Source organism: Urocampus carinirostris, chromosome 17 (assembly GCF_059441175.1).
Source record: "Urocampus carinirostris isolate Australia breed hairy pipefish chromosome 17, RoL_Ucar_1.0, whole genome shotgun sequence".
In the NCBI taxonomy this organism is placed as follows: Eukaryota; Metazoa; Chordata; class Actinopteri; order Syngnathiformes; family Syngnathidae; genus Urocampus; species Urocampus carinirostris.
In genome coordinates, this window is record NC_142365.1 from 31,765,528 (window position 1) to 31,787,121 (window position 21,594).

At 38.7% G+C, this 21,594-nt stretch overlaps 1 protein-coding gene across 1 annotated transcript; it reads right to left on the bottom strand.

The window, feature by feature from the left end:
• Positions 1 to 2,341: 2,341 nt before the first annotated feature.
• Positions 2,342 to 18,055, bottom strand: ddx52 (DEAD (Asp-Glu-Ala-Asp) box polypeptide 52). The gene is made up of 15 exons (XM_088321561.1): positions 17,889 to 18,055; positions 17,493 to 17,670; positions 16,113 to 16,246; positions 13,198 to 13,383; positions 12,989 to 13,132; positions 11,790 to 11,901; positions 9,513 to 9,585; positions 9,205 to 9,408; positions 5,040 to 5,130; positions 4,837 to 4,959; positions 4,617 to 4,767; positions 4,431 to 4,506; positions 2,822 to 2,893; positions 2,527 to 2,748; positions 2,342 to 2,456 (listed from the first exon to the last, which is right to left on the bottom strand). The coding sequence occupies exons 1-15, from the start codon at positions 17,973 to 17,975 to the stop codon at positions 2,426 to 2,428; spliced, it is 1,884 nt and encodes a 627-aa protein (XP_088177687.1). The 5' UTR covers positions 17,976 to 18,055; the 3' UTR covers positions 2,342 to 2,425.
• Positions 18,056 to 21,594: the final 3,539 nt, after the last annotated feature.

The following is a 21,594-nucleotide window of genomic DNA, read 5'->3' on the forward strand; positions in this document are numbered from 1 at the left end:
TGTATGCTCTGATTTACCTGACGCGGTTGAAGACAGTGATGCCCGTACAGTAAACTGGGTGATACAGGCAGGTGAAGAGCAAGTTCATCCAGAGGTAGAGGATAACTTACTAGACAGCAGATCTGATGCCCAGTCCGACTCTTGCAGTGTTGATACATCCAGTCGAGGAAGTCAGCACATCCCCGAACAAGATGTTGACCATACTTCAAGTGACAATACGGAAAGCCCATCACAGTGCTCTGAAAACATGATCTCTTTGGGTATGGGTCTCCCAGATGAGACCCCATTGAACACTGACCATCCAGACGCAGACTCCACTGATACTGACTGTTTAGACTTGACCGTCCCAGACCTTCAAGCTCAGGTTAATTGTGCTCAACCTGACCGTTATGGTCTTAGGGTCCGCCAGTCCATCAGGCCTCCTAGTCGTCTAATTTGTCAGATGAATGACCAGTTGGTAGGTGACAATCCTCTGTCCGCAATATCTGCTAGTTCCTAGTTTAAGTTCAGTAGAGATGCACTTTCAGTTTGAGTAACAAAGCTTGAGTAAGAAACAAGAATTGTGCCTATGTGAGCACTTACAACTACAGGAACAATGTTTGATATTTCAGAGATGTAACAGGCATCTTTGAGTCTGTGCTTAGTTAGGAGTTTGATCGCCTCCTTTCTTTTCACACTCCTTTTTGGGAGAGTTTTAGAACTGACATGCACTTCAGTTTGTTCCTTGTAATACTGTACCAGTTTTCGGGTCCTCTTTTTCATCAGTATTTGCCTTTTTGGCATGTGATTTTTTTTTATGTTCAGTGTAGCACTCCCATTTTTAGCAGAATTTCAGGGGGGTGTATGTAACGGGTGTGATAATAACTTTTATTTTATTGAAATTCCTGCTAAAATATGTGTATAGTTTTTGGTAAATGTCCTGCAATGCTGAGTCCAACAGTGCCATCTGCTGGTATGGGGTGGGGTTTGGTTTTGGCTTCTAACATGTGACCAGGAGGTGGTTTGTTGTCAGTTTTACCAGAGTACTACAAAGGTAAGACATATCTTTTGGTGCTCCACAAAATAAGTTAATTTTAAACTTTATAACCCCAGCTGACAAATCTCTCACCATGCATAGTAATGTGATTGATATTGTCAAGCTGTTTAGGTTTATTTTCGTTTTGTTTCTGTTTTACTAAATATTAATTCCCCTTGTAGAGATCAAAGAGATCAGACCCAGCAGAAAAAGCTAATGTTGTGACTCATCCATTTGCAGGTAAATTGTACCCATTTTTATACTCATTATTGTTTTTATTCCTATTTTTCATATACATTAAAAAAAAGGATGATGTTGGTTAAAATTCAGAGTAAAGAAAAACATGTTGAATTCATTGTAAACGTTAAAAATCCACTATACGATCTCTTGTTAAAAGTATCTTGTTAAAATGCAAAGATTTATAAATGTATTGTGATATTCTCAAAATGTATTTTCTGTAAAGTGAAAAGACAGCTCTTTGATATGCTTTGTTGTCAGTTTTACCAGAGTACTACAAAGAGATCAAAGAGATCAGACCCAGCAGAAAAAGCTAATGTTGTGACTCATCCATTTGCAGAAACTGTAATAATAAAAACCTCATCATCCAGTCCAGCGTGAATGTGGATCTTTGGTGGGACACGTACACCGCGGTTACATATGCAAATTCTTAATCTTGCGTGTGCTTTTATCAAACACATATTTTTAGATCTTGAGTGAATCGTAACTACATTTGTGGATTTGAACAATAAGTTTGTAAATTTTTTTTAAAACAAATCTCTCCAAATAAAAAGGTGTTTGGGGGAAAAGGACAGTAATAATTAGATTACAATTTTTAGTTAAAGTCCTTCCCATTAACATTTACCACAGGGATACAACCAATGTTTTTTTGCATAGCCCATAATTAATGTCCAAAATTGATACAAAATCCTTGCACTAATACTCATTTCATAGTGCCATGTTTAGGTGTAGCATGGACCTGTCCTCTTGGGCGCCACCCATAGGTGGCAATGACACTGCATAAGGTAATGCTGTACAAACTACTGACAGCTGCAGTTAAATCACGTGGGAAGAAGAAATGGCAAAGCAAAGCCACCAGAGAGCATTGTCAGAGTCATTTTTAAGCAGACTTGTTGAGAAACATGGCAACAATTTCAAGCAGTTTAACAAAAATTCAAGCACTTTTCAATTCCTGTAAACTCAACATAAAAATTCAACAATTTTTAAGGATTTCAAGCACACGAAAGAACCACGCATTTAGTATTCTGGGATAAATGTCGCATGTGAGAATTTTTCTTCATATTTGTAAAAGCATACAATAGTCAGATATATCCAGATTCATTTTTATTGTATACATCTCATTTGTTATACAAAATAACGTGCAATGTGGAAATGTTTCTTCAAGTTCATCTTCTACTCTTGCGGTGACTTCTTGTTCTTCTTTCTATATAATTGACAAAACGTTTAGTGAGAATGCACAAGACAAAAAAATCAAAGTCACACGGTTCACTAACCTTGCTTGTTTTTTAAAAGGATTTGCCGTTTTTTTCTCACTCTTGTCTGCGTTTCCCGTTTTTTGTTGTTTAAGTTTTTGAGCTTTTCCTTTGGTCGACTTTTTCTGGATACTTTTGGCCTTTTTCTGTACATTTTTGGGCCGTTTCTTCATGAAATATTCCGGTGTAGTGGAAATGGTGGTCCTCCTGGGAGGTTTCTTCTCTAGCTTCCTTCTATCTTTGCTAAACCAACAAAACAAAATCTTAACATAAACTTTCTATGTGGAAGTGAAAAATAGGGAACTCTTAATCTTACCTGTGAATCTTCTTGATGCAAAGCATATAATCTGGTACTGGACAGCCAGCTTGTTTGATAACATCAGCAATGCTAGGCAGGTGAAATAACATTCATTAATAAAACATTTTGAAATCTTGCCTATTGTACACATGACTTTTTCAACCACTGTGCTGTGGCATGCAGGTAATTTATCGTATTTATCGTACTGTGCCGTGGTAAATTATCCAATTTAGGTGCCTGTGCCGTTTAGCAAAAGCCATCTTTCATTTGGATTTACTTTTTCAGCGATGAAATGGCACCGAATGGTGGTGTTTTCACAGAAAGAAATGTACCTTGGCTCAAAAAAGGTTGAACACAAGTATACATCACATTTGTCAAACTCGTGGCCCGCAGACCAAATGTGTCCCGCCACATCATTTTGTGTGGCTGGCCAGACAATGCTGAAAGAAGCACAATAGGAAAAATGACCCAAAAATATGTCCACTTGATGTCACCAAAGCCAGGTGCCACACGCAAAGCAGCCACTGTAGCTATATTTACTGACTACCAATAAAGGGGAAATGTGTATTATTTAGCGCCTCTTATTGGTGAAATAACAACCTTACTTATTAAAAGAAACAATATTGGTTCCAATTAGCAGAAGCACACGGAGTCTCATATAAACCTGCATTTTTTTAAAAAATACTAATGAAGCTTACCTAAAGAGAGTTGACATCATTGACAGCCATTTTGCTGCCACAAATAACCCCCAAAAAACAAAAACCTCGTGAAAGGCTGGGCAAGAAAGTAAATAAAAAATTGTGCTTTTAGATCACTTAAGGTCTCCGTAGTTGCTTTTCTTCTCTGTGATTTGTGACAGTTGTTTTTGGTTAAACATCCAGTGGTCAAATATTACAGTGCCCCTTTAAAACAACCAAAGAACATTGAGGAAACCCATTTTGATCTTATTTTAACCTAAAATAAAAGGTCACGAAAACACTATTTAAGGCAATACGAAAAATAAAATGGCACATGGGTGCCTTTGCAGGTGTTTAAAGATGCTTTAGCTCATTTCTATTATACGTATAAAATCTAATAGCGTAAGTTACCATGTTCAGGGATTACAACCCCCCCCCACCCGTGTTGTGGAATACTCTGCCCTTTGAGATTCAATCTGCAAACTCTGTTTAAATCTAGGCTTAAACACACCTACCGTATATTTAATACCTTATAAATGATGTACCTATATTTCATGTTGATGATGTCTGTGTATTGTCTATGCAGCCCTTTGACACTTCTTTTTATTATAGGCGTCACAAATAAACATGACTTAAGTACGTTCATTTTTTTGTTTAGTCTTGATTTTTTATGTGAGGCTAATAAACGCTATCAGAGATTAAATCTAATAAGTCATGGAAAAAAATAGACAGAAAACTTCAATAATTGTTTTATCATCGAATCTGAGATCGTTGAAATAAAATTTAATTGTGAACCCCTAAAAAAAGATCCTAACCCTCCAGCTAAGGCACACTTTTTAATGCCATTACTTTACTAGTTACCTCCCTGTGACAATCTTTTATTCTATCATTAAGCCCCTGAGCTCAAATGAGTTTGACATACATACTATACATTATTGTTGTGTTCAAACCTTCGCAGGAGCGGTTTATCGTTCTCTGTGAAGAAGGTGATTGCTTTCCCTTGATGTCCGGCTCGGCCCGTGCGACCTAAGGAGAGTAGGAATTATTAGAAGCCCCAAACTTGAGGCTTGACGGTTCTTTTTAGATTTTTGTATGTTAGTCTAATTAAAGTTTGAATTTGCAATAGAGTTGCTGACCAATCCTGTGAATGTATTCAACGGCACTGGTGGGGAAATCATAGTTGAGCACCAGATTGACGCCTTTGAAATCGATTCCTCTAGCCATCAGCGCCGTGCAAATCAGCACCCAGATCTTTCCGCAGCGGAAACTTTCCACCACGTTGTCCCGCTGCAGGCAGGGGAGGATGCTAGTCGCCATTTTGTCAAGCCGCTAACGTGATTACAAAAAAAAATTTACCTGTTGCTGTGTGCGCTCGGCATGGATTACATCTACGTTGATCCCTTCGTAGACAAGCTCATGAAAGAGCTCTCGCGCTCGATCTATGGACTGGACAAACACCAACACGGGAGGCAGGATGCCCTAAAAAACACAAAAGATTGAGTTAAACGGAATTTGATTTTATTAGAACATTTCTTGACAACAGGACAGGGCATTCAAACCTTCTTAATAATGTCGCGCACGGCCACCAGCTTGCCGTTCTCAGTGCCGACAAACAGTAACTCCTGCTTCACTGAACGTACTGCTGCGTTTCTGAAATAATTAAAAATGAAAAAATAAACACTTATAGGATGATTAACTCATCCAGTTCATCCAAAACGGGGACAATTTCTGCAAACTCCCTTCTACAGAGCACACCCGATTTAAAGCCGTGCATGAAAACTTAAGAAACTTAACTTAATTTTTTTCCAAGCTGCATTAAATTTTAAGATGTAGGTTTAAACAGCCATAACAATTAACTCATTCATGTCAGTTTCTTAAATCCTAAATGTGGTGTATGCAACTTCAAAGGTCTTCTACTTGTGGATGCCATCTTTTGTTTCGCATGCAAGTATGTGCGAGTTAACGTTTGTACTGCATTTGAAACAGTCATTTTTTTTACTTTTACCATATTCATCCTGGAATAAAAGAAAACCACAACTACGTGCGTAATAACACAGCCTTGTGTTCAGCATAAAATCCTTCAAGGCTGGCACAACGATGACAAAAGCAGATAGGTGCAGTGGAAAAAAAAGTTTTTTGAACTCAGTTGGGCAATGTTAACACATACAGCACAGGACACCTCAAACTGCACAGTCAATATTAACCTTTTAATACGACCGTAGGGCGCACTCTAAAAAGGCGCAGTCTCCGTAGCTGCTTCCGTTTCTGTATATAACACATACAAATGGCACACCACACAATAGGGCGCGGGTGACCTCTGCTGTAGCTGCCTTACAACAACATAGACAAGCATTGAAGTGAGCGTATTTAAAAAAAGTAGAGCGGAGGCTAAGCTGAATCTGGTTGTAGTTTGAGTTTCGCTTACAAAGTAAAACACACGGATAAAAACTCGTCAGAGTTAGTTTTTCAGCTTTCTCCACTTGCGAACCATCGATTAATCTTCAATTCTCGCACAAATGGTCGGTTTCCACGTTCTTTAGCGTAGCGTATAAATCATCGCGCTATGATGTACAAAAACACGGAAAACCTTGAATGGAGGGTAAGTGAGGTCATGGATTTACAGTAAGACCTCGGTTATCGCGGTTAATGGGGACCAAAACCACCCGCGATAAGTGAAAATCTGCGATGTAGCGACGCCCCTTCAAAAAAAAAAAAAAAAAAAAAAAAAAAAAATATATATATATATATATATATATATATATATTTTTTTTTTACCATTACAGACTGCGAAGCTCTGAATCTGCGAACGTCGAACCGCGAAGTCGCGAGGTCCCATTGTAATTAATATTTGGAGGATACAACTCTTTTAAGCCTTCGGTAGCACAATAACTTTCACATTGCTAAATAGACTACAGCCTTGGCATCCATAAAGACTTCCGCAAACAATGCATTTATTGCGTGTGACGTCTCATGTTCTCTTCTGCACATGCGGGAGCTTGTCGCGTTCAAACAGGAGACTCATAGAAGTCATATGATACAAGTCGCTTAGAGTCACGTTTAATTGTAAATGTGAACGATGTCACAAAAACAACGGATTTCACCCAAATATGGGTTAAGTCTTAGGGTATGACTAAACCAAGGCTCAAATCTGACCTCTAAGTCCCTGAGCTGGCGCCAAATTCTAAGGCCATCCAACTGGTCTACATTCGCTGCTTTACATAACATACAGGGCGCACCGCACAACTTGAAGAAAAATCGGAGACTTATGTGCGCCTTATGGTTGAGAAAATACAGTAAACAGTCGAATTCCCCTGTTGGGCATGAGTTCTAATGCGGCTTCCAGGTGCCGGCTGAGGCGATCTGGCGGGGCTGAGCCGCCGGCGGGGCGGGGAGCGCTGCTGCGGGGCCCCGTCAGGAATATTTTATGTATCGTATCTTTATCTGTCAAAATGATGAATAATATCAAAATATTTCCCTTTAGAATTGTATCTATTGAACCAATCAACTCTTACGGATGACTAAATCTCCCTTTTGATGGCTGTGTGAGTATTCCAATCGGAACACTTCTCCAGGTAATTTCGAAGTATTTTCAGTTTAAATTATAATGTCCCCTCCTGCAGATGTGGGGAAGCGGTTGCTATAGTCGTCACAAAGGGCAACGCCCAGCCGGGCTGCTGGGAAGGAGGGAAAAGTTTATCTTCTTAGTTCTGTCTGGGTACCAAGAAGAACAAAAGCTTCTCGGGGCACGTGCTTACTTTTTATCAGACCTCTCTCTTTTGATTTTGTTGAAACTTTCCAGTTTGCGTACTGCTTACGTAGTTCCCCTGAGCTGGTTTTTAGTGTGAAACGCTAATGCATGCAGTCAGAAAGCGCCTTACGAAAAAAGGACTACAAAAGGGACTGCCATTGTTTTTTTCCAGCAGGCCATGTCATTGCGTTGCTTATCTGTGCAAGCCAGATTCCATGATAATTGCTACCTGGAATCTTCTGCCCAGAAATGGGATCATCTTTCTGGGTTGAGACAGTCTTCTGTTCTTGGTTGGCTTTTTCTAAATTTTTCTGACCTATATCCGCAGACTGCCTCTACATCCTAATCAAAAAGAGTGACGAGAAATCTTGTTTAGTTTATCAGATTACGAATTGATGTGATCCAGGAACCTTGATCTTGTTAGAATAATCGCATAGTGTTGTTTTGTTCAATTTTCTTCAGTAGATTTATAGTAAATAAACTTATGAAAATGTGTATGCGTTTCTATTAAAATATACAGAAACTTGCCACATTAAAGTCACGATTAAATTGTGCACATATCCACACTTTGGATTATAAAATTGATTCCAAGGTTTGTCAGCCGTTTTGGTGCTCCAAAAAGACAACTTTATCACTTAACTTGTACAAATTAATTGAGCCATCGATTAAGTATTAAAACGATTAATTGACTTCCTATACGCTAAAGCATGGTTCGTGGATGCTTTTCATGACCAAATTCAAGCACTTTTTAAGCACTTTCAAAACCAATTTTCCAATTTCTCCTGTTCCATTAAAATAAGGTGTGAATTATCCACAAATAGATCTGCAGTTAACAATTGTCATTTTTAATCGTGCGCTTTTACTGTTCAAGAAATTTAGATCTTGAATAAATCACAAATATATATGTGGATCTGACCAATACGCGTGTAAATATTTTCAAAACAAATCTCTCCCCATATAGGTGTTGGGTAAAAATGACAGTAATGTGTAGCTTAAATTTTCAGTTGCAGGAAGTTCTTTACATTACAATTTAACACTTGAAAGTGCTACCTTAATTTTTTTCTTGGCCTATTACAAGTGTCCATAAATTATACGATTTGGGTTTGTACACCTGTTTCATGGCCAAATTCAAGCACTTTTTAAAGACTTTCTGAACTCATTTTCGAATTTTTTCAGTACCATTAAAAGAGGAAATTCCGTGAGAATTAATCCATAGCACTGCTGTTTGAGGTGAGGAAGCGCTGCCCGCAGGAAAAAAAAAATCCTAAACCAAACATGAAACCAACAACTGAAATGGGCATTGAAAATGACACTGTTTTTTGTGTCCCGTTTTATTACTGTTTGCTAACGTCTCCGTTTGGTTAATACTGTATCAAACTTTCCTGTTATCTTCATCATGGACACCACTCAATGACAGGGGTGTGATGACGCTTTACATGACAAACTAGTTCAACTGCAGCTGCCATGTGGGCGTCATATTTAAGTCGATTTTATTATTTTATGATTTTTTTTTATCAGTTTAATGTGTGGTCTATCGAGTTAGAATGCTGAGAAACAAGGCGAGAATTTCAAGCTTTTCCTGACTTTGAAAACAACATTAAAATTTAAGCATTTTCCTGGATTTCAAGCACCCGTACAAACCCTCTACGTAATCGTTGAACTTATACACATTTCATAGTGACCGTTTCGGTGTAGCATGCACCATTCCTCTTGGGGACTACCTGTAGTGACAATGACGCTTCATAGGACAATGCCATACAAACCTATGCCATGTCATGAGGGGAGAAAACGCAACTGTAAAGTGAAGCCACCAGACAGCAGTGTGTCATTTTTAACCAGACCTTTTGAGAAACATGGCAACAAATTCAAGCATTTCACCCAAAATTTCAATCACTTTTCAATCTTTGAAAACACATAATTAACATTCAAACGGATTTCAAGCACCTGTACAAATGCTGTACAATATTTTTGCCTACCTATGTCCAATGTTGACCGAGACCAAGTTATCCAAGTTGAGCCGACACCACTTTTCCACATCCTGAGTGCAGGTGGCGCTGAAAAACGCCCGGCGCACCTTAGCGCAGGAACACGCCAGGAATATGGTGGCTAGCTGCTCTCTGAAGCCTTTGTTGCCGTCCTCGAACAGCTTATCTGCTTCGTCCACCACCAGCCACTCCACCCTGACCACAAACGCGGCCATTAAAGCAAAAGTAGGAAAGTCACGTGCCAAAAGCCAATGGAAGGAAAATAAAATGGCCACTGATATAAAGTGTTGAAACATTACCCACTAAGGTCTATCGCAGGCGAGTCCTGCTTCAGCAGAAAAATGAGTCGATTGGGAGTACTGATGAGGACATCTGTGCACAACACATAAAATAGAGGTGTCAAACTCATTGTAACTCCGCAACCACATACGTTTTTTTTTAAATATCACTCATGGGAAGAGGACTAGTAAATTAATAGCATAAAAAGTGTGCCTTAGCTGGAGGGCTGGGGGTCTTTTGGAGGCTCGCAATTAAATTATGATTTTGAGTGGGGTGTGGTTTTAGGTGTCATTAAATAAATATTTTAATAGTGTGTAATATTTAGTGCTTCCTCGTTGTACAAAAAAAAAACTTTTCAGTTAACAAAATAACATGGATTTCAATCCTAGTCAAAAATACATTGACTATCATACCAATGTTAACTTTTATTAAAAAATAATAGGTTGGGAATTTTTTTTTTTTACATCGTGGAATCCATAGCTAAGGTTGGCGCCATGTTTGTCTCGAGTCTTGCTGCAATACTGATTGATGGTCGCATTAGACATCCGAGTGCCGTCTAGTGGTCAAATATAACACACTGGTGCTTTAAGTATGTGTTAACAATGCCCAACTGAGTTCAAAGAGCCATTAGGCGCAATGGAAAAAGAAGCATTCCTGTGTTTATCAGACCTATTCGGAGTGGAACGAACCCCCAAAAAGATGAAAAAAAGAAGAGTTTATTCGAGCGCGCCTGAGAAATGCTCGCAAATTATGTGCTACTATGCCACCATCTGCGGGCTTTAAGTCATAAGCCTTAAGTTTTCAAATCCCACTTTCAAGGGAGGTAAAATTTCATTATCAAATTAATGATTTTATTTCCACTCTCACTGGAGTCATACTACCAATTAATGGCATCAAAAGTGTGCCTTAGCTGGAGGGCCGGGGGTCTTTTGGAGACTTACAATTAGATGATGATTAAGGGAAATAAAATGTGATTATGAAATTCTTGAGCGTTTTTTTCCCGCACTAGCAGGGGCCGGACTAGTAGAGTAATGGCATAAAGTTACATTAGTTCACATTGGCTTTATTGCATTAGGTCATTTCAATTTTGCAATTTGTAACAATCTATTAGAAGCAAGTGATGGAATAGAAATTTGCTTATGATTCAGTGTTTGTTTTTGTTTTTTTACCATTTTCCTTATGGGATGTTACATGAAGCGGGATTGCATTAGGTTAAATCTTGTATACATTGGAATATAATGCAGTACATTCATCTTAGGTTATGTAAAGTAATTATGTTGCTTTAGGTCAGGAATTCCAAACTCTTTTTAGCTCATGGCAGGAAAACAAACAAACAAACAACACTCTTATGGGGGCCGGCCTACTTAATTAATAGCATAAAAAGGGTGCCTTTGCTGGAGGACTGGGGGCATTTTAGAGGCTCGCAATTACATGATTATTAAGGGATGCAAGATTTGATAAGGAAATGATTATTGAAGATTTTTAATCATTTTCTCTTTCATCATTCATTACAATTTAGCAGTTTATCAACTATCCATTTGTTTGAAAAGAAACAAAAACAACAACAATTGAATTAATTTCAACTACTGTTGATTTAACTTTGGGAAACTCATTCAGAATGCAAAGTGAAAAAATAGCAAACACTAATTTCAATGATTTAGTGATTTAAGTCTTCCTTATATAAAGTTTTTCATAAAAAACTTTTTAATGAAAATTTTACCTGAATATGCGAACTTGTCAGATTTCATATCTATTATTAAAATGAGTTAAAGCATCTTTAAATATCTGCATATATCAACGTGTTGTTTTATTTCCTTAAACATCGTGACTGTGGCATTAATTTTAATCAAAATAAAATCAGGATGGGTTTCCTTGATGTTTTCTGGTTGATTAATGGTAGTCAGCAAATACAGCTACAGTGAGTGCTTGACAAGCTTTGAATGGCTTTGGCAACATCCAGTGGACAAATTTCAGACTGCAAGTCATTGTGTGACGCGATGCAGTTTATTTTTCTCCTGTGATTCTCTCAGTATTGTCTTGCAGGCCACATAAAATGATGGGATCGGCCACATTAGACCCGCAGGCCTTTAGTTTGACATGTGTCACAAAACATGGGTGAAATACAAATTATCATATTTTCTAGACAACAAGTCCCTCCAGATTATAAGTCGCACCAGCCCAAAAATGCATGATTAAGAAGGAAAACATATAAATTGCAATCTCTAGCAAACCTAGAAAATAAAATTGCAACTTTTAGTTCGTAAAAATACAGTAACCTGTTTTTCCGTCCTTCTTACCAAATTTTTTATTGGATTGAGGGCCAAACTTGTTGGCAGCCATCGACGCTTTGTCCAGAATGAGTATCCGGAAACCGGTACCCTCAGAAAGTTGCAGCATCGCCCGGTGGGTCTGATAAAAATATAAATTAAAAAAATTGTGCAATGTAAATTCATTTTTATTTTGAATGCAATTTTACAGACCATTTTGTAATCATAGGTCCTCAAAAAACTGCAATTGGCAAGTTTAATTTTAATAGATGCAGTTGTATTTGTCAGGTTGGGTCATTTCAGTGTAGGTTTAATAACAGCGGACTTAAAAGCCGCTGAGACTACACCAGAGGAGAGTGATATATTTATAGTATTTAGAACTGAAGGTCCAAGGACCCCAAAAAGACCTTTAATCAGCAAACCTGGAAGCGGGTCAAACAGGCAAGTAGTCGGTTTGGCCGTATTCACCACCTGTTTAAGACTATCAAGTGACAGGTCACTAAATCGGAAAAAAAAAATCCCTGGACAGCCACCATGTCACGCATCTATAGATATCAGACCTCTAATAAGTGATGTATTAACATTGTCTTTGAAATTTTTTCCTGTATGCGTTGAATCTTCTTATTAGGGAAGACCATAAAGTCATGGGCTGAATGGGTAGAACTATCTGGAATAATCTGTTGCCTTGTTAGCCATGCTATATCTGTGTATTATTTGCCCTCATGTAGGTTTTAGATCAGGTGATGGTGTCATAATAGTCTGTGGTTTGCAATAATCTGTGGTCTGTGCAGCCCTTTGAGATTGTGATTAAGCGCTATACAAATAAACATGACTTGACTTAAAATCATCCCAGCCATCTCCAGGCAGTGGACACCCTGAACTGGTTGCCAGCCAATCGCAGCGGCAAATCACATTAGTTCTCGCAGCTAGCTGCGTTCTTCAGCGACGCACATATGTGTGTGTGTGTGTGTGATTTGCCGCTGCGCGCGTGTGTTTGCCACACACACACGCACAAACACACACACTTCTGAAATGTTAACAGAGTTGAGGCCAAAGGAAAGGCTCGGGCCTCGTTAAGGATGAGAAAATATGTGGCAGTACAAAATGAACATGAGCGCCTATTCGCGTCGTCACCAACTTTTATTTGGTAAGCAAATAATTGAGCCTGTAAATTGTTTTTTTTTCTTTGGTCTCAATGTACCCCCAGCGAAAGTCAAAGGATAATGTACCTGGCTAGCGAGTTCCCTGGTTGGGGAGATGATGACGGCCCTGATGCCGAGCTTGGCTGGCTGCCTGAGGTGAGCGAGCAGTGGAATGCAGAAGGCCAGAGTCTTGCCCGATCCTGTTGGAGCGCAGGCCAGGATCTCGCGGCCCTGTATCACGCAGTGTTGAAACCTCGGTACAGGTGGATGGACAGCAGGTACGCCTTGGTACTCACATGCATCATAAGCGGGATGGCCTGCATCTGAATGGGTGTTGGTGCGCTCAGGTCGGCAGTACGCAGATTTTGAAGAAGGCGTGGGTTGACCTGGTACATGGACTGCAGCTCCTCGAAAGTTGATACAGGGTCTGGCGTGTCACTGCCATACACGTTGATGCGGTGACTAGAACGGAGACGGTTCACCTAACGACATTACACAAGTTGTGTTACAGAGTGGGGCTGTCGCGATGATGACATTTGCCCAAATTGGTAATATTTTTCACATTGGCGACTAGCGTCTTTTTTTCTCTCAGCCCCCTTTGTGACGAGCTTTTACCGAAATGAGTAGAAGTCAACGTGCATCAGAAGCACACGGAGAAACAGATGACCCCGTGCGACAGTAGTAAGCCCCAAAATATTATGGAAGCAGCCTGCAAACTCAAGAAGGGGCCAGTGAAAGGGGCAAATACAATCTCAGCAGCATTTGGAGTCTAGGCACCCACAATTCACCAAGCTTGTCATCAAAAGAAGTATGGCAAACAATCCGGTGGTTGCAGCTTGTCAATTGGAGATACGCGAGATATACACATGAGTCATGACATACAAACAAGAGGGTGTTAAATGGTGTACATGTAACAGGTAGTATTACAAGGCAAATTGTGACTTAAATGCTGCCGTTCAATACGGTTGAAAAACTAGCAATTAAGAGACATGCTATACAAGTTCGATAAGCTGTACAACCCACCAGGCAAAATATACATATAGCAGGCGGCAAACCCAAAATTTTATAAAAATGTTAAGGAACACGTCTTTAAGGAGTTAAGCATGGCAAATGTCTTTTTACAGTGATAGAATTTCTTGACTTGATTTTTTTGAGCATTAAATTGCTCTTTATAAAGTTGTACAGTATATGTAATATTAAGCTCACAGTATTATATAATGAAGAGGGGGAAGAAATTGACAAAATATTAGTCAATCATGATTATTTGTGTAACAGTTAATCATCTCCAGATATTCCTTATCGTCAGAGCCCTATTATAAGGTTCGTACACCTTTTTCATGGACAAATTCAAGCACTTTGAGGACCTTCAGAACCCATTTTCTAATTTCTCCAGAACCATTTAAAGAAGAAATCCAATGTGAATTAATCTAAAGCCCTGTTAATTGAGGTGACTGGGTGCTGCCCCTAGGAAAAATAGAACCAGGAAATGTTGTTTAAACCTAAGCCAAATACTAAATCAGTAGCTATCATTTACCGAATGCTGCATAAAAAATGAATCTGAGTTTCTGTGCCCCATTTCAATCGTGTTTGGTTCTGTTCGTTTGGTCTATGTTTTATCGAATTTTATTGTTCTTTTTCTCACTGACAGCAGTCAATGACGTCAAACAGTAGAGAAAGAAATTCAGTTATTCTAAAGTTTAACTTATGTGTCTCAGCATTATTTTTAAGCAGGCTCATTTCATTTTACTTCATTTAATGCGTGGACGATTGAGTCAGACATCTATTGTTGTGGTTTAAAGACTGCTTACATTACGGAAAATTTTTGGCAAGCAAATATTATTAATGATCGCCTTTGACGAAGGACTGGTGTTTGTCCTGCCAAGAGATTCTGGCAGGGAGCAAAGTAACCCAAAACTTTTCTGAGAAAACAGAGAAAAACATTTCCGAAGAAGTGATTATTACAAAACCCCTTTCACATGGCATGTACACGTGAAAGGGGACGGGCTATACTGTTTACTCATGCTGTGTTAAAACTATAAAGAGCCAATCATTTCTGGAGAGATTTCTGCTTTTGAGATTGTTGCTTCAATAAATGAAATCTCCCTATGACATCGTCGATTCTGGCATTCCCTTTGAATACGTATGAGACAGTCCCGGCGGTGTCTCCGCGTTACTATAAAAAGGGCAACAATTTCAAGCACTTTTGAAACCTTGAAAACACAACATTAAAATTCAAGCATTTAAGGATTAAAAGCACCCCTATGAACCCTGTCAGTATTTTTGAGACAAATCTCTCCCCATATAGGTGTTGGGTAAAATGTATACATTTTCAGTTGCAGAGAGTTCTTACTATTACCATTTACCACTGGGAAACACTATCTCATTTGTTTCACGGCACCTAATGAGTGTCCATAATTGATGCAAAATCCTTGCACTAGTACACATTTCATAGTGCCCTGTTTTGGTGTAGCATGAACCTGTCCTCTTGGGAGCAACCCATACGGGGCGCTGACAAAGGCTGAATTTTTGGAGATGATTAATCGTCACACGAAAAAAATCACGATTGATGAATATATCATGAATTGCTTTCCCCTCTGCCTTATATACTACTATGATAATCTATCTGTATACTCTAGCCATATCCCCCCTAGTGGGAGGTGGCTAGAGTATAGAAGACACTCACCATTCATTCCACTTAGCTCTTCCCAACCTGACACAAACATTAAGTCTACAGCACAAAAAAGGGGTGAGTTGCTGTGCTACCCTTCAGCAGAGAAGCCCAACAGCATACCAAGATAATAGGATTTGAATGCAATATACATACTGTACACTTAGATAAAGAGGAATTTAAGCCCTCCTCGACTGCCCAACGACCAGGGTCTCACAAAATTCTATGGGAACATTTTAAACCAAGTACTGCCAAACCTCCCATTTAGCTTATTTTATGTATTAAATGGATAATGGTGGCAAAAACATGGGCACATTTCGATCAAAAGGTGTCAAAATTGTTTGCAGACATAACTGCAGTATTTTGTATTGAGAGCGCATGGGTTGTGAAAAAGAGCAGTTTGCCGTTTTCCCTGGTGCCGCCAGAAAAAACAAAGGAAGCTGCACCATATTTAAAGCTAGTGTTTGAATGTAGCAAAAAAGTAGCATCTTTTAGTCAAAATTGTACCGTATGCCATTATTTCAACTTCAAAATAAGGCTGACCTTTCCCCTATGCTGCCGCTTGAGCCGTTTAAAAGACTTTTCTTTCCCATTGCTTGGAAGATTCTGCATTTTCCAATCAGGTGTAGATGTCCAAAGGATCCCGTCCTGTTTTGAGTTGAATCCATCAGTGTTGCCTGAGAAACGATTTGGTATTAAATTAATTTGAAAAATGACATTGAACAATAGCAGACAGGCATCCAAGAGACGTGACTCTTCATACGCACAAACGTTGCAGTTTTTGGGCATGCAAACTAAAATTGTTCACGGTGTTTTGTGGGGTAAACACTGTAAAGAGTGACCAAAAAGACATCATATTCCTCACCACAAAGTGAAAATGTCATAACGGTGTTGCTGTATCCTAAGTGTCAACTCTATCTAGCTTTCCCTCCATCTAGCTAAATGTGTAGTTATTCATCTTATCTATTGCAAGAAAAAAATGTGGTGTAAAAAATTTGTCATTTTTTCTAAGGAAGAGGACTGTATAAAAGACCAAACGGTTATCAGCTGTGCGGGTTATCAGCATCAATATTTGGGAATTTGACAGATATCCGTATCAGCATTTGTATTTACTTAACAGGATGATTATTTAGGCTCAGATGCATCCAATCCTTTTCCCTCCCTCTGTCGCTCCTACACCTAGTCTACCCAACGTTAGTTTGTCAATCAAGCGTGTGTGTTTGTGATTGAAAAGGAGCATAAAAAGAATGCTTAAGTGGAAGGTTGAGTAATTGGCTAATACCATAACATTAGTTTGTCAATTTGGCTCTAAAACAGAAGTGTCCACACTTTATTACGTGAGCTCCGTTAAAAATTTGATGAATTTTTTGTTTTAACTGAAGTCATGTTGGTTGTATTGACATTTTTATGTATTTATTGTAAGAAAAAAAAAAGCAGTGAGCAATTTAAGTTTGTATGTACCTTTATAAGAGTTGCTGCACTGTTAGTTTTTGGTTTAAGTAAAACATTAATCGTGTGAGTTGTGTTGAATTTCTAATGTATTCACTGTAAAAGGTTTCAGGAAGCTATTCAAGTTATTTTTTAAATTCATAACAAACATTCTTTGTTTCCTCTTATTGGTGTTTCACAGCAATTTTTGAACTTTAAGAAAATAAATAACTGCTCCAAATATCTGTAAGCAGCCTTCTTTTGTTACCAATAATCGATATTGGCCCTGAAAAACCCATATCGGTCGTTCCCTGGAGTTTATGTACTAGTGTTACTGTACAATCATTGTTTTACAGTATACAGCAATTTGAGTTGCATTTTGATATCTGAAAAGTACTATTTAAATGTATTTTGAATTGAAACCAAATACATTCCACCAAATGTTACCTGTGAGATTTTTTGTTGTCTTTTTCTTCTTCAAAGTTTTCGCCTCACCTTGACGCTTTCTTTTTTTGGTCCTGGTGTGGCTCTCTTCTCCCTCCTCCTCCTCGTCGTCGTCATAATTTTCCTCCTCTCGATCCTGACCTGTGCTCTGTCGTCCATTGCTCACGCCTGCGCCGAAGTAATCAATCGCAGAGAGTTGCGAGGCGTTTTCGGCATGCGCTCGAACAACCTAAAAATTAAGCATTTACGGTCCAAACATTTGTTTTTAAATTGTATCTCTTCACTTTCTACATTAAAAACTTCCTCAACATCCTGAATATTGAAAATGGATGATGACCATCACGCCTTGTTGACACGAGTACCCGAAATTGGACCAAGAAGCCTCTATTTTTCGCCACAAATATGTTTAAGACTAGATAATTAGGAAATAAACACTGTAGTGAGTACCTTGAAACGAGAAGCATCCCGTGCAAACCTTTTGAGGTCGAATTTTGCTCCAGATCCGAGTTTCCGAAACAATTCGAAAGCATCCATTTTGGCTTGTATGTTGGTTAAACTTCACTTCTATTGATATGAAGACGGTTAATCAGTTTGGCATTGCATTACCGCCACCATCTGGATTGGAGTTTACATGGCATTTAGAAAAAAAAAGCGGAGTAGGGAAGGTCAAGTCAAGTCATGTTTAATAAGCAAATACTATACATTTAGGGATTATACTTCGAGGTAAAATGACCAGTGTTGGGATCTTTAGTTTAAAAGAAAGTAAATTGGTATAGTTACTCACTTCTTCTTCCAAAAAGTAACCGAGTTAGTAACTGATTTACTCTATAATAAAAGTTATTATTTACCAGCAAAATTAACTATTTCTGTTACTTTAAAAATAAGTTTTTGTATGTCAAATAATTTAAAGATTCTAAGCATGTACAAAACTCCACAGTGACACCTTTACTTGCAGAGATGGGAATTCCAACAATTTTTAGAGAACAAACTTTTTCGGCTCGGTCTCACTAAAAAAAGGTAATCTCTTTCAATGGCTCTTCAGGTTGTTTTTATTGCTGTATCCATACATTACCAATTATTATGTAACACAATGCACAGAATTACTTAAAAAGGGGAAAAATAAAGAAAGAAAATCAAAAACTTTGGAAAACAACAAAATAAAAAATGCAATGATAAAAGGAATAACTAAATTTTTATACAAACACATTAATTAACACCGAAAACAGGAAATATAATTGTATTTAAAAGTATACCCCCAAAAATACAAAAGTCATGTCATGTTTATTTGTATAGCCCTTAATCACAAATAGTCTCAAAGCAAAGGGCTGCACAGATTGAAGTGAACAACATAGAATACCTGGAAAAAAAAGCGTATTAACCAATTACAAGAGAAAAAAATGCGTCTCGGAGGGAACCGGCTGTTGATTGGAGGGTAGCCGGCTTCATTCGTTATTCTGGTGTTTGGATTGTATACTATAGTTTGAGTACTCGGTTGATGGTGGACGCATCAGGTTAGCACTGCTCGTTCTATGCGTTTATACTGTCATTGGCGTCGGTATTAAGAGTATTGTTAATTATTAATTTTACAATTCTAACCATTTTAACATAGTTAGAAGTAAAGCAGCCGAGTCCTGCCATGGCCGGGCATTATACTGGCGGGCGGGGACGTAACTGCGTGAGATTCTTGCTCAAAGATGTTGTGGCAATTTCGGAGGGAATGTCAAGGACGGATTTTATTAACAAGTTTGTTGAAAAGATTCTGAAGTTTAAAAAGGAGGAGGTACATGCTGTCATAAAAATGACTTCTGGCAAAGGCTTTGATGTGAGTTTTGAAACGGCAGCTCTTTATCAAGAGTTTTGGAATCGCTTTGAGGGAGTGAGGTCCCAGTTTTCAGGATTTACAGTGGAGAAGCTGACTGATAATGCTAACAAGATTGTCGTTGTTAGAATGTTTAGTGAAATAATCAGTGCTGATGACGTCTGTTATTGGTTGAGTAGATACTGCTCAGTAAAAGGCCAGGCTATGAAGGTGAGGTGTGAGAAAGGCTATTGGAATGGTGCCTGGAGGGTACCAGTCCAACTACAGCAAGATCCTCAGGGCTTTCAGGGACTGAAACAAATCCCGTCGACTATATTCCTGGGGGAAAACCGTGGCTTTATCCACTATCAAGGGCAACCGAAACTCTGTCGCAAATGTGGTGAGCATGGGCATCTGGCTGAGGTATGTGATCGAATTTTTTGTGGAAAGTGCAGAACAATTGGACATTCCTTTGAGGAATGTATCAATAGCAGAAAATGCAATCTCTGTGGAGAAACGAATCACCTCTTTAGAAACTGCCCGAATTCGTTTGCTAACAAATTGAAAGCTAGGAAGGCAGTTAACAAAGATAGATAGATAGATAGATAGATAGATACTTTATTCATCCCCGAAGGGAAATTCACTTTTCCAGCAGCATCCCTAAGCTGAGAACAATCGAAAATAACAGAACAATCGAAAATAACACGGGAGCTGCTGGAGTGGCTGCCATTCGTGACGGCGCCGGAGAAACGATTCAATTTGAATCATGTACAAACAAACAAACAATTGAATCATGTACAAGAAACGATTCAATCTGAATCATGTACAAACAAACAAACAAGACCACAAAGACAATGAAATGATGTCAGACAACATAGATAATGAAATGAATAAATGTCACAAAGACAATGAAGTGAATAAAGATAACAAAGACAATGAAATTAATAAAGTCATGGAAATACAAAATGAAAATGAACAAGAAATTAATGAAGTTATAGAAATACCCAATGAAGATGAACAGGAAATGAATAAAGTTATGGAAATACCCAATGAAATTGATCAAGAAATGCACAAAGAAATTGGACAAGACAAACAAATTGAAAAACAGATGTACCTACCAAAACCCCTGGAGCAGAGACCAGAGAATCAAAATTGAAACAGGAAGAACCTGGAAATTCTAATTCGATTTCTCATAAAATACCTGAATTTGGACATGACAAACGAATAGAAAAAGCAACTGCCACTCCGAAAACACATATTAATCAGGAAGGGCCTGGAAGAGAGTTCAAATTAGCAAATTTGTTTGAGAATGACTCTCCAAAAACCCATACGGGCACTGGAAAGAGGAGTAAAAGTAAGACAAAATTGGGAGTGGTGAAAAAAACAGAAACAAAGATAAGAGATTTAGAAGAAAGCCGATTGCCGGTGAATAAGCCCACAAGGGAACTGTATGAAGTTGAGACGGAGGAAGTCGGGGAGGGAAAAAATCTGACCCTTTGTGGGCAAGGAAGTAAGAGACCCCTTGATGGGTCCTCTGGCTCACCCCCTAACCCAGAAAAAAGGGGAAGACCTGGAACCACAGACAGAGAGTCAGAGGGTCCTAGAGTTTTCCCCGGTGAGTCTCAAAATGAGGTACTACTCTTAAGTGATGTGTCTGACACAGGTGACACTCTCGATGATCTCGATGATCACCAAAGAATGGACTCAGATCCCCCGGTTTTGTCTAACTAGTTTTAATACTTTAACAACAATTATGAACATTACATTCTCTACTATCAATGTGAGAAGTGTGAGATCAAAGGTTAAGGCTCACAGTGTTTTATCGTTCTTAAAAACTATCAGAACAGATGTGTTTTTACTACAGGAATGCTGCATCCCCTTTCTAAAAAATTATAAACAGTGGGAAGAGATTTGGCCATATCCGTCATTATGGAGTGGCTCGAATGAAAACCGGAACGATGGGGTAGCCATTTTAATAAACAACCCTCAACTCATCATAAAGGGGAGTACTGTGATGAGAGACGGACGCGCAATCTTAGCAAGACTTTCTTATATAGGGAATGATTTTAACCTCATTAACATATACGGCCATGCCGACAGACAACTCAGGTACGAACTTTTAGAGGACATCCAGTCGCATATGCTAGGCCATCAACCACTAATCGTGGGAGGAGATTTTAATTGCATCCTAAGTAGGAAGGATAGAAAGAGGAACGATGAGGAGTTTAAAGTAGATAAAACATCAACTTTATTACAAGACATGTGCCGGACATTTAAACTGGTGGACTGTTTCAAATCCATACATCCAGGAGAGGAGGGCTTCACCTGGTTCAGTAGTGACAATGCCAGAGCCTC